This window comes from Haemorhous mexicanus, chromosome 9 (assembly GCF_027477595.1).
Source record: "Haemorhous mexicanus isolate bHaeMex1 chromosome 9, bHaeMex1.pri, whole genome shotgun sequence".
NCBI classification, from domain to species: domain Eukaryota; kingdom Metazoa; phylum Chordata; class Aves; order Passeriformes; family Fringillidae; genus Haemorhous; species Haemorhous mexicanus.
Window position 1 is genome coordinate 3,947,771 of NC_082349.1, and position 18,053 is coordinate 3,965,823.

The 18,053-nt window shown below is 43.0% G+C and overlaps 1 protein-coding gene across 1 annotated transcript; it reads left to right on the forward strand.

The window, feature by feature from the left end:
- The first annotated feature begins 816 nt into the window (after nt 1-816).
- JUN (Jun proto-oncogene, AP-1 transcription factor subunit) lies at nt 817-2,770 on the forward strand. The gene has a single exon (XM_059853695.1). The coding sequence runs from the start codon at nt 1,149-1,151 to the stop codon at nt 2,091-2,093; it is 945 nt and encodes a 314-aa protein (XP_059709678.1). The 5' UTR covers nt 817-1,148; the 3' UTR covers nt 2,094-2,770.
- The last annotated feature ends 15,283 nt before the right edge of the window (nt 2,771-18,053 follow it).

Genomic DNA, 18,053 nt, shown 5'->3' on the forward strand with positions numbered 1-18,053 from the left:
CGGGTTTTATTCCCCTCTGTATTCTCCCGGCTATTCCCGAGGCCGGGAATTGACGTCCCAGCTCTCTGTAGAGGCAGAGCCGTGCCGGGGGGCGGAGGTGCGGGGGCGAACGCGAACACCCGCGGCCGAAACCCGCGGCTCCCGCTGGGCTGGGCGGGCGAGCCGGGACTCCACCGGCCCCGCGGGGGCTCAGTCCGGGGCGGAGAGCGCGGGGTGCCCCCGGTGCCGCCCCCGGCGCTGCCTGGAAGCGGCGGGGGCGGCGGGACAGGGAAACCACGTGGGGCTCCCCGGGAGCGCCACCTGAAGGGCCGAACCACCGCCGGGGGAGGGAGGAGAGGCGAAGGCGGGGGGTAAGCACACCACAGCCCGAAACCCGGCGGAGGCAGCGGTCGCCAAGCAAACAAACAAACGCACAAGCAGACGGAGACAGAAGCGCACCGGGAGCGGCGGTGGGCCGGGACCGAGCGCGGCCCCCCGCGGTTGGTTCGGTGCCCGCGGAGGAGGCGCCCGGGCGGCCCCGCCGGCCCAGCCCGCGCGCGCGGGACGCGGTAACCAGATATTTCAAAAACAAAGACGTCAGCCCACACTGCCCCGCGCGCGCCCCCCCGCCATTACGTCATCCCACAAGGCCCCGCGCGCTCAAGAAGCTTCTGAAGGGGGGGGTGGCCATGGCGACCCGGGCCGGGTCCGCGCGCCGGGCCCTGGCCCCGCCCCCCCGGGGACGGGGCGGCGGCAGCCAATGGGGAGCGCGCGGGGTGACATCATGCGCTATTTTTAGCGGGCTCGCGGCCGCTGATAAGTGAAGGGCTGCACGGCGGGAGCGGGCGCAGAGCGCGGGGCGGGCGGGAGCGAACGAGCGCAACTGAGTGCGGCCGCCGGGACGGTGGAGCGGGAATAGCGCGGAGCCGGCAGGGAAAGTACTTGCGGCGGCGGACCGGCGTCCCGGCACCACCGGCACGCGGAGGAGGAGGGCGGCGAGGCGCCCCGCCAGGCCGGGCGGGCTCTCAGCGCGGCGGCGGCAGCAGCGATCCAGTAAGGCTCCGCGTTTCTCCTTCCTCGGCTCCGCGTTCCCCTTCCCCGGGAGGGTCGGGGTGCCCGCGGGGAGCTGAGCGGCGGCCGGGCAGCTTCCCCTCCCCGGACTGTGTTCTATGAGTGCAAAGATGGAGCCTACTTTCTACGAGGATGCGCTGAGCGCCGGCTTCGCGCCGCCGGAGAGCGGCGGGTACGGATACAATAACGCCAAGGTGCTGAAGCAGAACATGACGCTGAACCTGTCCGACCCCTCCAGCAACCTGAAGCCGCACCTGAGGAACAAGAACGCCGACATCCTCACCTCGCCCGATGTGGGGCTCCTCAAACTGGCCTCGCCCGAGCTGGAGCGGCTCATCATCCAGTCCAGCAACGGGCTGATCACCACCACGCCGACCCCGACGCAGTTCCTGTGCCCCAAGAATGTCACCGACGAGCAGGAGGGGTTCGCCGAGGGCTTCGTGAGAGCTTTGGCGGAGCTGCACAACCAGAACACGCTGCCCAGCGTCACCTCGGCCGCCCAACCTGTCACCAGCGGGATGGCACCTGTGTCCTCCATGGCCGGCAGCACCAGCTTCAACACTAGTTTGCACAGCGAGCCCCCGGTGTACGCCAACCTCAGCAACTTCAACCCCAACGCGCTCAGCTCCGCTCCCAACTACAACGCCAACAGCATGGGATACGCGCCCCAGCATCACATAAACCCCCAGATGCCCGTGCAGCATCCCCGGCTCCAGGCTCTGAAAGAGGAGCCGCAGACTGTACCTGAAATGCCGGGGGAAACTCCTCCCCTGTCCCCCATTGACATGGAGTCACAGGAGAGAATCAAAGCCGAGAGAAAGCGCATGAGGAACAGAATCGCGGCGTCCAAATGCCGGAAAAGGAAGTTGGAAAGGATTGCCCGGTTGGAAGAAAAAGTGAAAACTTTGAAAGCCCAGAACTCAGAGCTGGCATCCACTGCCAACATGCTCAGAGAACAGGTTGCACAGCTTAAGCAGAAGGTCATGAACCACGTCAACAGCGGGTGCCAGCTCATGCTCACACAGCAGTTGCAGACGTTTTGAAGAGACTCTTCAGCGAGAACTGTGTGTTGTGGTACAACTAAAACAGGAAAAATCCAAAGTGGCAGAGGCATAAAGCTAATGGCAAAAGCTGAGAGGCTGTCCTGCCTGTGCTCCGCAAAGCGCATGTGTGGAAAGACTGGCAAAGCCTTCAGCTGGAGCCGGGAGTGCAGCGGCCAGCGCTGCTCCGGGAAGTGCTGTCCCTGCTCGGATGAGATGTCAGATCTTCGTTTAACATTGACCAAGACCTGCATGGACCTAACATTCGATGATCATTCAGTATTAAAGGTTAAACTGCAATAGAAACTGTAGATTGCTTTATGTAGTATTCCTTAAGAAAAAAAAAAAAAAGTGGGAGGGAGGTTTGTGGGAGGCTGATAAACAAAAAAAAAAAAAAGAACTGTTCTGCCTGCCTTCAAGTAAATTGTGTATGTACATATCTTTTTTTATTTTATTTTATGAAAGTTGATTAATGTCAATAAACTACTTCATGACTTTGTAAGTTATTTTTATGTTGTTTATTTGGGCACTGCCCAGTATTATTTGTAAATAAGAGGCTTTTTTTTAGCACTCTGAGTTTACCATTTGTAATAAAGTATAATTTTTTAATGTTTCTGTTTCTGGAAAAAAATTCTAGAAGGTTCTATTATATTTAAGAAAAATAAAATAATTAAAATGTATTTTCCCCTCACACTTTTTTTTTTTTCCCTAGTACCTTAGTTGGGAAAATGCCCTTTGGGCTGCACTCTGAAGGGTAGGGATTATGCTGAACTTACTCTGTAACTCCAGACATGTCCTGGAGAAGGTGTGAGCAGGGGTGGGAGAAGCCAGATTGTCCTCACTAAACTCCTACAACTTTTGGGGTTCTCCTGAGGTTGGATTCCCCAGCTGCAGCCTGACTGCCTCCTTCTTGGGGCCCAGTTTAGACATCTGACTTCAGGCAGGGTTGTGGAGGGGTGGAAAGGCAAGGAATGAAATTGTTCCATAACTGGAGCAACTGGCTACTTGATCTGACACGTTTTTTATTAAATTAATGCCCTCAAGAAGATAAGGCAGGTGGTTATATTAAGAAAATTATGCTGTAGGCTTAAAACATAAAAATATTCACCTTTATCCCTGTGTTTTCTCAGGGAGATAATTCTTGTCTGTTAATATTTATGACAATGCTGCTGTCAACAGGAAAATAAGTTTATAACCCTTCCTCTGTCACTAAATCCTTTCCCTTTTGGATATTACTCTGGGTTCTAACCTTCTTGGCAATAGAAAAGCTAGGAAAACTGAACCTAGTGGGAAATGAAAATAGCAACTTGTTGAAAAACAGCAACTCCTGTTGCTTGTTTCTAGCAATTTGCTGAAAACAGCAACTTCTCAGGCACTTCCCAGGTATTTTTACAAAACAATCCTGATTTGTAGTACAATGACAATATACAGATATATCTCAGAAACATGCTACTTTACTTGAGGGGGGTTGGAAACAGCTTTATTACCAGGATTTTAAACACTGCACCCAATTAATTTTGTTTAATAAACCTATTTGAAGGAGACCAGATGTTTTCCTGTTTGTTATTTGGAGCCAAACAGCTAAGAAAAAATAGATGATATCAAAAGACTGCCAGAAAATATTAGAAAATCATTATTCTCAAGCAGGTTTTTTTTTAAAGTATTTTTTTCCTTGAATTGGAATATGCCTAATTTTAATTGAAATGACAGCATTGCTTACAGTCACTTCAGAAAAATACTAGATAGTTATAGATATTTATATATCCACATTTTTACTGTTATCAAAATGATAAACTTGCAGCTACTGTGGGTCAGTTCCTTACAGGAAGCAGGGAAGCATCTTCCTCTAACTTTTCCCCCCATCTATCACACATTTTATCACACAAGGGGTTGTTTTAATGTTTTAAAGATGCTCATTTGGTAGTGTCCTTCCACATCCCAAGCACGTGTCAAGGTAGGCACCGTTTGGAGGGTGTTTGCTGCTGTCAGAGGAATACAACTGTAACAACACCAACCAAACAAAGGGTTACTAGGAGGATTCCCAAGTTTGCCAAGAGTACATTTTGCTGATGTCAGCAACCCGGAAGGTAAGTTGATTTTGACCATATGTAGGAATAGACAGCAGAGGGATAATACACAGCACTGCTGGGTGTGGTTTTACAGGGATTTAGCAAGTGCCAACTAGCAAAATAAGCAGGGCAAGGAGATTAATTACCTGCAAAGGTGCATGTTTAACTCTCAGCAGCACTGGGTTATGGAAGAGACGTTACTAGCAAGCATTTTGCTTAATCACCTAATTACGTAAAAAATAAATACATTACATAAAATACTATGTTAATTAAAGCCAGCTGAGTGACAGTCTGCTCCACCCTAGCCTCATGTGCACACACAGACATTCAGAAGTGCAGTTGTGTGTTCTGTCTCAGGGTGACATTCTGTGGAATGGGTGAGAGCTCCTGAGCCATGGCACTGCTGGCTCAGTGGGCACCACAGCTTGGGTTGTTCCTGTCACGCCAATATTCCAGTGGTGTCCACTCACAGAATCTGCCAGGCAAGGTGGGTGTAGTGCCAGTGAGCTTCACAAGGAGATGAGGAGCACTTTAAGATGAACTTTTTCATTGGTTCCTCATCACATTTGAGGATTAGGCCTAAAAGAGGGCAAAGTAAGTTTATCTTCTTTGCTCCTCCATCTGTTTTGTAAACAGTGCGGTGGGCCGGGAGCCTGTTGCTATCTGGTCCACCTCAGCCTAGATTAAATTCAGCACTCTCAGTTTATTTCTTAGTAGATCACTGTGTGATCAATACACACAAGGCTAATGAAAGACCTGTGTGCGCTTATATGTGGTGAAATGCAAAGTTTTAACACTTACTTAACTGCCAAGACTAAAATTGCCTAATGCACTATGGGCCTTACTGCTACAAGGAATAGTCAGTCCTCTCCGAGATTCAGAGAGAAACTCTTTTTGTTGCCCCAGCTGTATTCACAAGGGAATATTTTGCAAATAACAGCATTGTGAACATGTATTTTGTTTGGCTGTGAGTGTTGTCAACGGATTCAGGAAGTGAAGTCAGAAAAAGGCAGGGTTTCAAACAGGGCAGGCTACACAGAAATGCCTGGGCAAAGAGCCTCTAATCAGAACAACATGTTTGGGACACAGGAATATTAATTAGAATTTGGGTCTCTATTGAAACCAATAGAAGCCTCACACTTTTATCCCAAGTGAGCTAAAAAGAGAGGTTTGACCACCATTACTCATGGAATAATTTTAAATCCAAAGTACTTTTCATGATGGGAAGATCAGTAACAATTTAACTTATTCTCCAGTGGGACAGTTAGAGTTACCAGCCACTTCCAACTTCAGAACACAGGGGAAGTTTGTACAGACCCCTGTGTATCTATCTGTAGGTCTAAAAAATACCAGCCTCGAAACAGAGGACTTTAAATACCAGCCTAAGGCAGCACACACCCATTTAACAATGAAGTCTGAGGACCAGAGATTCCTCAGCTATCTCTATTTTATAGAGATCTGTCTGGAAATCCAGACAATATCCCTCCAATCTATGTGAAAAATGGCTGACAGTTCTGTCCCATGCAGAAGTCTAAGAAATCCATTACAATAATTACTTTCTGAAAAGCAGCTCAGGCTGGAACAAGCTCAGGCACTGCTGGAGAGCACCATGGCGTGGGCTGTGCCATGTCCAGGAGAAGCACAAGGCAGAACTGAAAAAAATCCAGTTATCTTTAAAATCAAGCCTAGCACTTTCTCTGTTCTCCACCTCTTCTTCCCTCCCCTTATTCCCAAGACTCATGTGTAACAACATGGAGTTACCCACATCAAGAACTAAAACCAGTTCAGGCAAAGTTGGCTGTGTAGAAAATAAAAGTTGCAAACACCATGAGTGAACACAAAATATTGCTAACAGGCAGATGGACAGCAAGGAAATATTTGAAATTACCATATACACAAACCCATTATGAAACAGAAGATACCTTAGGAACATCTGGCACCAGCTGAGGGACAGGGGAATGAAGGTGGTATTAGCTTTACAAGTAAAGAAAAGGAAACTTCAAAATGCAGATGGTTTGCTTTTTGGGAAGGTAATTCTTCCAGAGAAATGCTTGTTCCTTGGAATTACATGCACTGCCAACACCAGAGCATGCACCCAAGGGCTGGTGGCCATCCTAATTCTCCACAGATCCATTATTGCTGACATGAACAGGATAATGTATCCTCTGAACAGAGAATGTGCTCCTTACAAAGAAAACTTGTAAAAAGTCATCATATAATTCACCGTGAAACCCCCTGACTACTGAAACACTTTTAGAGGGGTTTTGCACAGCAGGGCCCTCTTTTCCAATTCTGCACATCATTCTTTGCAGTACTTTTTTGTAGAGAAACAATGCAACTACAAAAATCAAATTAGATTTTCATCATGGTCCCTTCTGTCCTTAAATATCCGAAACACGAGAAGCACGGATACAATAGGGAAGAATGGCCTTTTAAAAAGTTAATTAAATATTGAAAACACTGCTGATTTTCTTAGTTATAGAGTAACAACAGACATCAGGGGAAAACCAAACAAAAACCTAATTCAGAAAAATGAGCAAGTAATCTGTTTTTGAAATCTCGTCCAGAACTTGATAGGTCATGACTGACCTGATTAATCCAAATTTCTATAAAATACCTAGAAACTGTGAACAAAAGCAGAAGAAAACTTAGTATTTGTTTTCCTCTGTCTCACAATTATTTTCTGGTTTTGAGTCTTATACTCTCCAAGCAATCTCTAAATTGAACCCTTAAACAAAAGGACAAGCAACTTGCTGAAAATTCCTCTGAACTGTGAATTTCATACCTTATTCTCTTTTTAATTAAAACCAATTCCTGTGAGACCTGGCAGCATAATAACACCAAAGACGTAGAAAACAGAATAGAATTCCAGCAGATGGAGCTCAAAAGCAAATAGTCCTGGAACCAGCTGCACAGTCGCCTAGAATAGGAGCCTCTGCTTAGGTGGTGTAGTAGCCAAAAAAGACTTCAGATGAAACTTGTTATCATACAAGTGTGCTAAAACCAGAATAATTTTAACAGCTTTCCTGAATTGTTAAAATAATCACTGCAATGAGGAGGGAGATCCTGAATGATTTTAGTCACAGAATAACCACAGTTACATCAGAGGACAGTAAGAGTTCAAAGTGAGTGTCAGTGGCTGTTTTTGTGAATTCTCCTCCCCAGTGATGGCTTAGCTGCATGGCTTTTAGATTGCTGCTGTTAGCACACCTTTCTGCCTCAGACAACAAGTCATGAAAACACTCAGGACACAGGGACCATCCAATTACCTCGCTATCCAAACTCACAAAGCCTCTCTCTCACACAGCACTGTACTGAAAAGAGAAAACTGAACAAGTTTTGAATCTCCACTGAATGGATCATTGCTAAATTTAAGAGCATAGCCAAGCACTACCAAAATTAGGCCTACATACTTCAAGGGATGTGATTCTCAAAGTTGATGGCTTTTTGTGATGGCAAATCAAACCACTTTGGCAACTATGAAAAGTTCATTTGTGTCCAAAAGCAGTTTTAGAACTCTCAACAGCAGCAAAAATTGTGAGCTGCTGCACACACCTTCAAGCTCTGGAGGTTGTTTTATTTTCACCTTGAGAAATCAGACCCCAAAACCCACAAACCCCATAACACTTTGGAGATACAGCTCGGGATTTCTTCAGTTTAACTTCTGACAGCTAACAAAGCTGGGGTAGGGGGTACCACAGGCTCTCCTTATAGTTGACAGAAAAGCTCTGGCCCCTTCAGAGAGTGATCTGGATAAATTAAATTGCTGCTTGAAGTGCCTGTGCCTCAGCAACAAGGTTTTTTTAACTTAGGAGCCTCCAGTCAGATAGGATGAAACCAGGGAGCAACAATTACCTGATTAGAATCAGGAGACATTCACTACACAGAACATTTTGCAAACATCCACCACGTGTTAGTGATGAACAAATTTCCATATGCAAAGCTTTACTCTGCTGCAGCCCATACATAATGTACACCTTTTTTTTTCCCTATCCAAATATTATCCCCAAATATTAACTGTGCAAAACTCCTTGCAAGAAGTAATTAAAAACAAGACTCACCATGAACCCTCTAGTGGTGTCTCAGGGCCCCAGTCAAGATATGATCTTTATCTTGTTAATAATCACCAAGTGTCTGACCCAAATACCTGAAGGGGAAAAAAAGAACCTGAATTCTTCAGGCAAAATCCATCCCCAATTTTCTTGTTTGGCTCTGCTCTCAATCGTACAGATTGTCTGTTCTCCCTGCTTCCTGACTGAACAAGATAAAGTATTTATAAGTACATATATTTTAATTAGTTATGCAAGTGTTTTAATATGCAGAATTACATAAAAACTATGTAAAAATATACAGTAAGTGCAGCTGACTCCAAAACAGGAGTTTGCTGTTAGTCTCCAAAAACGTTACTGACCAAAACAACCCCTGGAAAGTTAACATCAAATTTCCTTCTTTAAATGATTGGTTGTAAGCAGAATTTAATGTTCTTTGCCCAGGTTGCTCCTCTTTGAAGCAGCGATTTCTAACCAGTACCTTTCTGGTACAGCACAATTTCCAGTTTTCAGGAGTGTGACCAATGGAAAAGCAGGCAGCTTTTCTTAAGGCAGTTGTATCTGTGCTTTTAATACATCACCATGGTTAAAGACTTCTGGATTTTATTTCCCATTTTTGCACTCCAAAAACCACCTCAGTTCAGTATATTTAGGGAAGTGCCCCTCACTACACTTCAAACTACTGACAGTTTAGGCACTATGTAATTTTGGAGAAGTAACAATAAAGTTGACCAATTTGGCTATTTTTCAAAATACTGACAGTTCCCAACAACGTAGCACAAGTCCTGAGGATGCTGAATATCCCTGTTTTGGAAATCAGGACAGTGATAAATATTGGAAGGAAAGGAAGGAAGGGAGAGCAAAACACTTTGTACCAGGAGCTGGGTTTTCTCTTAGACTAAATTTTCATTTTGTAAGAAAGTTACACAGCTCCATCTCTTTCAAATGGATGGCTTCAAACTGGTCCAAGAGTGCACATCTGTCTTTTTGTGCAAGCCAGGGCCTTGCTGAACGACCTCAGGTAGCTTTAGCTGGTGTTTGATGAAGCTATCAAGGAAGCAGTTCAGGTTTCTGTGCCAGTTTGTGACTGGCAGGAGCCACTATTGCTGCAGGGACTGCTGCTGCCGGGCAAACACGGACAGAGGCACCTCCTGCACTTTAGGGAGCTCAGCTTTGATGTGTATAAGCATTTTTTCTACCTCAGTGTCAGCCTAAGCAACCCCCTTTTCCCTTCTCCTTTTCTTTTCCACTCCCTCTTTTGTGCTGGTAGAGCTTTTGGGAATATTTTACCCTGCATTGCTCCCTTTATTCTGTTACTAACAGAGCTCTACAAACACCTGAAATGACAGGGAGCAACTGGGGAGGTGGAACACAAATGCAGGTACAGGCAGTGAGGATGTGGCATCTCCTGAAAGAAACACTCACAGCCATATCCAGATTGCCACAGATCGAGCCAGAACTCCTGAATTCATTCTTCTCAATGGAACTTACAGTACAAAAATGCCCAGACAGATTTTTGCACCAGTTTTGCTAACTTAATTTAAGTTCACACTTTTGGTTAAACAAGCTCAGCTTCCCATATGGACAAACCTATAAAACATGGTTTGACTTTCCCAGGGAACATTTTTCATGCAGCCATTAACTTGAATGAGAACTGTGAGACATTACTGTACCTGCCTATGAAACTGTTTTTGTTAGATGACTAACTTTATGCATATATGTTTAAAATTATTTAAGAGGGCAGTGAGGTTATTATTCCAAGTCTTATAAACGGAATTTTTTGCACATGTTCCTGATATTGGCTTCCATGCCTGTTTTGAATTTACTTACAAAGTACACTGCCACACCCACAATTAATTTCAAGCTATTTCCTTGGCCCCCTCCGTTTGCTGCATTATCATCCTCACGTGCAGAAACTGCTCCTGTGTTTTTCACTGCACAGGAAATGCCAGGCTGGCAGCATGAGAAAGGTTTGGATTCTAACTAAATGTTAATGGTCGTTGCTGTGGCTTGAATGTGGCAACAATTAAAAGCTCTCACATTTAGGATCTACACCTCCTATTTGCTACTGGCAACTCCAGGTCCAATCAAACTCTAAAGGTAACAATGACAACGTAGGGACAAATGCAACAAAGTAATGAGATCAAGGAAGGAAAGATCTTCTGAAGTTACTCTTTTTTTCTGTTACAAATAGCCCAATTCTCAAACCTGCTGCAAATGAGGAACACAGTGCCACCTGATTTTCTGTAGCCTTTCTAATGGTGCTTCCTCCTGGAATTTAGTTCTATGTGTTTTGACACTTGCACAGTCCAAAGCAAGAAAGAAAAGCTCCCATTATCCCCTTTTTAACACACTGCCCATCAATCCAGGAAAGCACTGCCACCCATCTCACCCCTTCCTGCCTCTCCAGGAGAGTCTAACTCTTCCGCTGGCAGTCCTGATCTACAGCAATTATGAAGAAATAAAACTCCTTGTCTTTACAACTGTACAGAAACAGGAACAAGCAAGACCTGGCCATTAACACACAACAATAAACCCGGGTTCCTCCGTGGTTCTGGGGTTCAGCTGATACCACATTAGCCAAGAGCACAATCAGTAATGAATTTGAGTTCTAATTCCAGCTACAGCTGTACATGAGGAGCTCCTTTATAGTTGCACACATAGTTTTCCATAACTGCTGATTGAGATCTGCAGTGTAGAAATACTGAGCTTAATTCTTCTTTTCCCAGGCAGGCCAGGTCTTGGCTTAAAAAACAAAGCTGAAAAGCCCCAAACCAAACAATTTGGTCTTGGTCTAAATCCTCCCTCTGCTTGGATCTTCAAAATGATACTGACTTCACAGAGATCTACTCTCTGATTTAAATTACTCCATAAGTCTGTGAGTTCAAAAAGAAAAGTTTTATAAGTACAGGTTCAAAACAAACAGACTCTCCATGTAGCAAAAATTACCACTTTTGGCTTACAACTAAAAATGATCATTAAACAATGATGCTCCAAAAATCTATGAGAGGCTCTTCAAACTCATGAGAAGAGTCAGAATAAAAGAAGAGCTCTGAATTACTGAGAATTTTTAATGGCTTGCTATTTCTTTTGTGCACATCCATCAGTATTTCATAGTACAAAGCCTGTCCCATATGAACAATGGTATATTAAAATGTATTTTGATTTATTTATCAAATTAGATTAAGCTGTGTTTAAACATTGCTAGTTCAAGTTCTAAAACTGGAGTATTAAGATTCACCACATTACAAAAACCCTAAGATTCTTCAAGTCCATTTGCCTAATATATGCTTGCCATGCCTGACATTACAAGCCTCATCCTAATCTGGAATTTAGCTATTATTTGATACTTTATGTTCTAAGATTCCTTCCTTAAGTCCAAAGCTTTAATTTAAGCCAGCTGTTCCACAATAACTCAGCGTGTGTGGGATTTTCCCACTAGATGAAAATGATAAGCAGGATTTTTTTATTTTTAAAGATATATTATGAGCCCATTGAGAGATGGCTCCTTTTAAATAAAGGCAAAGAAATTGTCACAGTTGGTTCAGCCATGTGATGTGAAAATGATTCTGTGCAACACAGCTGGGTTTGCTGCTGGTATTGCATTGGCCTTGTCATGGGTTAATGTACAAAGTTATGTTGGCTTTTTTAGCTTTCCATTTTTAATGAACTGTGCACTTTGTTTCATGTTGATAATTAATACATTAATATTAACATAACAGTATAATATTCTAAATAGGCATTTTTATTCAAATTACAGCATTCACTGAAGATTATTTGTGCTCATAAGGGAGAGTGTTGAAACGCACATCTGTACTACAGAATGCCACTGGTGTATTATTAAAATACAGGCAGTTTTAGCATTGAAATATATTGTTTTTTTCAATACCATTTTGATAACAAGAAAATGGCAAATGGCCTTTAGAAGAAAAAAGCACTATCATACCAGAGTTAATGGCAGGTTAAGGGTTAAAATCAGCACAGGATTTGAAAGCAACAGACCGTTTTCCTGCAAACTCCTTCTATGGTGTGATCCAGGGGAAGGTCCAACTCAAATGCTGGATGTTCATACAGGATTTCCTATGACTAATGCTGTCAGCATTCAAGACTTTTGATTTAAAATGTGGGTGTTATACACAGATAGGAAATTTACCATTTACAATTTTGTACTCAAAAATGAATGGAAATTACTGTGATTTTCAGATTCATTTTCTGTACGTGGAATGATAGCATAAAATAAGGAAGTCACTGAGTGTCATATGCTGGGAGTGCCTGCCAAGCTTTTACACAAGTCTTTTGTATTTGGATGGGATTCACAGGTAGCTTGTACAGGAAGGCTTTTTCCCTCCTTATTTTTCAAAAGCTTTGCTGGATGGAAATTATACCAGTGAGTAAAAGAGGGGAAGGGGGAACAAATCACCATCCCAGTGGTTTTGGTGTCAATTCAAGCAAAACTGAAAGTCACATCTAGATGACATTAATCCATCCTGTTGTAAAATAAACTAACAAAAACAAGCCTAGGGAGCACAAAAGATGTTTTTGATTTGAAAGATTCAGAAGCAAAGTAATACAGAAACCAAAGCAAACTGGAAAATGCAAACTTGAGATGTAATCTGTTACAATTAAGTTCAATTTGCCAATATTTCTAGCAAATCTGCCATGGCCATGTACACTCTCCAGCAGGTTTGCTCTGAATTCCATTGAAAGCTCTCTCTGCTTCAGATAATGTTTAAATAGAGATATTTTATTGAATTAAACATGAAGTCACTAAATGCACTTGAGCTGTCATTACAATATCCCTTCTATGCACTTCTTAATGTCACATTTATCCCATTTTCATGATGCAATATTAACTTTTAATTGAAACTGAGATTTCCCTGTGTCTTGTGACACAAAGGAAAAAGGTTGATCCAGCTATTAAAAATCCTTATTCTTTCCTTAATCTGGGTCTTCTAAAATCCCTAGATGGCATATTACTGTTCTATTATTGAGCCAAGGATTTTGCCTCACTGGGAACCATATGATATATAAATGCATTTTCAGGTAAAATACAATGGGTCTAGATGCCTCTTCAGCATCTACACATCACCTGGCAGGAGTCCCACAAGTCTCAGAGATCTCAATTTAAACCTTGGAGTCCTATAAACCCAGAACTACTGCTTATGCAAGGAGAGGAAAGAAAAAACAACCAAAAATAAAATAAAATTTTTAAAGAAGCACAAACCAAAAAAACTTTTAAAACTTTCTCAAGCAAGGAATGCTTCAACTGCACAGTAAAGGAAACTGAATTTACAAATGAGTGTGTTGAGGTTAGAGGGACAGTGTGGAAGAGACTCAAAAAGGCATAAGGTAGAAATATTCAAGGGATGAAAAGGAAAGTAGTGCAGGGACTATGGAAGACATCAAAAGCTTTAGGAAGTATGCCTGAAGAGAAGCAGCTCTTATAAAGACTACTAGTGGGGGTGTGCAGTTCTCTCAAGCTGGACATTAGAACCAAACATTCAAGTCATGGAAGCTATTATTTATTAAATAAAAAGGATGCTGACATAATGAGTCAAACCTGTGCTTTGTCCACAGAGCAGCTGTGGCACAGGTACCAACCCTGTGTGCTGTGAGAAGAGGTATTCCTAAGGAAAAGAAAATCTATGCTCTGTGTTTGCATTACTCCTGTGACCAAATCAAGGCTGTTTTTTTTCCCCAAAAGCCTCTTTATGCAACAAATAATTCTGTTCCCAGTGCAGACTAGAGGAGTAAGGCATAAAAGACTTAGTTCCAGGCATGGGAATAGAGAAGTCTGAAATGAAAGCTCCAGTTCAGATGGGACTGCACATGATCTGCACAGCGATGGAAACTGAGGGGGCAGCCAGGTCATGGCTTTCCCCTGCTGCATGAATCACTCTTTGAATGGAAATTTGAGTAGGAAGACATAATGGCTTGGGAACAAAGGGAGCTGCTGGAATATCACAGGTGCAGCCCAACACAGAAGGGTGTTTTGGGACATGCCAAGGAAAGCAAACACCATGAATCTGGAGGAGTTGTCAGGACTTTGTGATTTAGGGAGCTCTCCAAATCAACAAGGGTGTTTCTCACAGAGTCAAACAGACCAGAGGACAGCTGAGGTCCTGTGCCAGTGCTCCAGCCAATCAGGTCCTCAGTGCTGGACTTATTCAGAACTCAGAAAAAGACAGGAGCTGCTCATGTCCTACTGATGCTCCTGGGAGTCACACTGGCACTCCTCTGAGGCACCTCTCTGGAGCTGGGTGTGTAACCATATCCTCTGCTGAGCGGGGCTGAGGTGAGGTGCAGGAATCCAGACCCTGACATACAAGAAGACACTTTCTGGGGGAACCAAAATAGTCAGTGAAAGGCAGAGGATTCAAACAGAGGGCAGGGGAAGCTGCCAGAAATGGGAAGGGGAGATAAAATGAAAGAATCAATTCTATATCCCTCTGAATGAGAAATACTGAGAGACTGAGAAAAAGATACCAAATTATAGCACTGAGAACAGACTAAAACACCAATAAGAAAGAAACAATTACATGCCTGTGATTTTCTGCCACAGCAGGAAAGTTAAACTTAATTTTGATGTACAAAAAATATAAACTGAATGCAACTAAAAATCCAAGATTATTTTAACCAGCTGATCAGGCTGGAGTACAACTAAATAATAATAAAGGCAAATGGAATAAATAAAAGCAACTGCTTCCATATATTTTCTTTTTCCAGAAGAAGGAAGGAAAAGAATACCAATTTTTTAAAAAATGTGGTTACAAGCTACTCCCTTGAGTAATTTCAATTGTCTAAAGACTAAGAAAGTGCTATAGATAGACAGCTTTAGCTAGAATAGTGAAGATGTACTGGTGATAGATTTTTATGGTCACTGCTTGGTACTGGTGTAATCCCAGAACAGTTTTCACTAAGTGCTCTACCTCTACAAAGCAAATTTGGCCAAAAGGCTTTTCTGGGAGATGCAGTGACAGCACCAAACAGTGCTGGGGGCAATGCTGGGGCTGTGAGGAAGATCCTCACTGTCTTCACCAGTTACAGAACTTCTATAAAGTATTTTCTTCTCTAAGATTTCACTGACAAAGTGCATGTTCCTGATTCAAAATCACAAGGGCCTGTTTGGTTTACAATGCAAAAAAAATCGGCCCATTTTGGAGAAAAACCCCATCCCTCTCTCCATTTGGTTTTGCTGATCCTGGAAGATGCCTCAGCATTTAGTAACTCAATACTTTTACATAATTTACATTTTATTCTAATGATAGGATAATTATCAGTTAGACACAAAAATTTTAATTTTTTTTAAACTTTGCATTATGAAATTTGCAGTAGCTAAATATTTCATTCATCAAAGCAGAACATTTTTTCTTCCAAACCAACTTTTATTTTATTTATTATGTTCTGAAACAAGAATCTTTCTTTTCTTAACCTCTGCAAAGCTAAACTAGCCACTTTTTTTTCCTTCAACTTCACCTATGTAGTTTTTTAAAAAACAACCTGGAAAGTAATGCCATGAAGAACTTTGGAAAAATACTTTGATTGCTCAAAACCTGAATAGCACAAAAAATGGTTCCTAAGTAGTTTGGTCACTCTTCTTATATTCACTTCTAAGTGCATGATAAACTGGAAAACAGTTCTAATGCTCACTTAGGCTGAGTTATGTATTTGTTAAGCCTCATTCCTGGAGCTGGATGCAGCCAGCCTGCTCTGCTGGCATTTACAGCCATCAGTGGCACTTTGCAGATGTGCACTGTCCACACACAGTTACCCTGGCTTGGGAACTGCATGGAAGTACTCATTAATCTTTGGGAAAAAGAACAGCTTGCATTGCATGGCTGCAGTGCTTAATGTGACCTTCATTTGTTTATGCCTGAGGAAACAGCCCTACAGTGCTGAGATAAGACTGTGGCTTGTGTTGGAAATAGAATAAAATACCTGGGGTATTATACCAGCTGCTGCATTATTGGTATTAGGAAAGCATCTATGAGAGTGGACAAATGTGGGAAGCTGTGACTGCTGCAGGACTCTTTCAAGCACTGTGCCTGCCCCAGGCTCCACAGGGGTGGCTCTGTGCCAGCAAGAGGTGTGTGGGGTGGGGTGGGATGGGATGGGATGGGATGGGATGGGATGGGATGGGATGGGATGGGATGCTTAGTCAGACATAGAATACTGTCAGATTGCCCAAATCAGCTTTCCCCACCCTCAGAGGGCCCCGCTCAGGCCCCTGATCCCTGTTTGGTGTGTGCCACTGGGGATGGCACTTCCCTAGGGAACAGCTCCCATCTCAATACCAGCCAGGAAGGGCCCAAGCCTGCTCCACAGAAATATGACTGACACAAACTCATCACTTGGCACCAAAGCTCCCCTTTGGATTCCCCTCATTTACTGCAGTTCATCTTTAGGCAAAACCAAGCTCTGCACTTTGCCTCTTGCAGACATCCTGTCTGCTCAGCTCTCCCAATGTTCTAACAAGTGAAGCTCACTGTAATCATCACCATGAACTCTTCCAGCTCTGCTGTTTCTCAATCCAGCTCTGCCTAAATATAGTTCCACCTCAACCAGCTCGGCCACACTCAGATTGCTGGTTATCCAAAGCAGGGCTCTCTTCATGAGCCGTGTTTATTAAGGAAAATATCTTAATTACGCAGAGATATTTCTGCACCCCTCACGATGTTTAGATAATGATGTTGGCTGTGTTATGTCGTACAGGCTGGTTATTCCACAGCGAGATCGTTCCCAACAGCCAGCTCGGCAAGAGCCTCGGTGGAGGAATGGTGACCTCTGCAGGTGCCTCGGTCCCGCAGCCACATCCCCTCACAGGCTCCTTCCACCACACTCAAGGTGTACTTTGGGTCGCTTTCATCTTTGAGAAATTAAAGTAGAGAAAATTAAATGTATATTTGATGATGACATGGCAACATCAAATCGGCTCGAGAACACGGGCATGCATTAATTTAAGAAATAAATGTTCATCACTGAGAAGCCAGAATACAATACTTCAAAGGACAAAAACTTCAAAGCACTCTATAACTTCAAAGCACTGCACCAACAGTAATAAACACTTAGGACGTGTCTGTGAGGTAGAAAAAAAAATTTCCTTTTTTAATGCTTGTGTAAACAGGGAACAGGGATTAAGGGATTTGCCCAAGGACACAAGTTAGGAGCAAAACTGAGATTGCATGTCAGAAATAACTGACTCAAGTGTCCCAGCTGCAGCCAGATTTAAACAGCTCCCTGCATAGACACCTATTCAGCAGAGGCCAAAACTGATATCCTTCCTATCAAGGGCATCATCTACCCTTCAAACCTGCAAATTTATTAAAGCTCACAATTTTCTTTTTAAAATAACTTAATAAATAGCCTTTTCAAATAACCTGATAATCCAGTCCTTGGATACAGGGAGCTGAAGAAGCCAGCAGAAATAAAAGTGGTCTGTGAAGTACCTTATGCCCCTCTGACAACAAATAAATATTAAAGATAACAAAGCAGCCCAAAGATTTGCCTCCTCCTTCTCTCCAACTTACTTGTTTTTTAGATCTCCAGTAATATTTAATAGAGCCAATTTTATTTTTAATGTGGAGTTTACTGCTGATCTGATATATTTGTGGTCTCATGCACTTAATTAAATGAGAAGAGGTGTTGAGCCTTAATATTTTTCCCTTCTCTAAAACATTTACATGTCAAATAAAGTGAGTTAGTAAGTGAAAAAGATCTAAACAAAAAAGCACACTTTAAATAGCCAATTTTGAATCTCTTTGTGAAGTCATTGTTAGAACAAAGGCTTAATTCTAAAAGTGGCTAAAATAATAATTAAAAAATAAGTGCTTTTAAAGTATAATTTC

Excerpts from the sequence above, each read along its gene's own strand:
- JUN (XM_059853695.1), top strand. The coding sequence starts at position 1,149 with ATGAGTGCAAAGATGGAGCCTACTTTCTACGAGGATGCGCTGAGCGCC.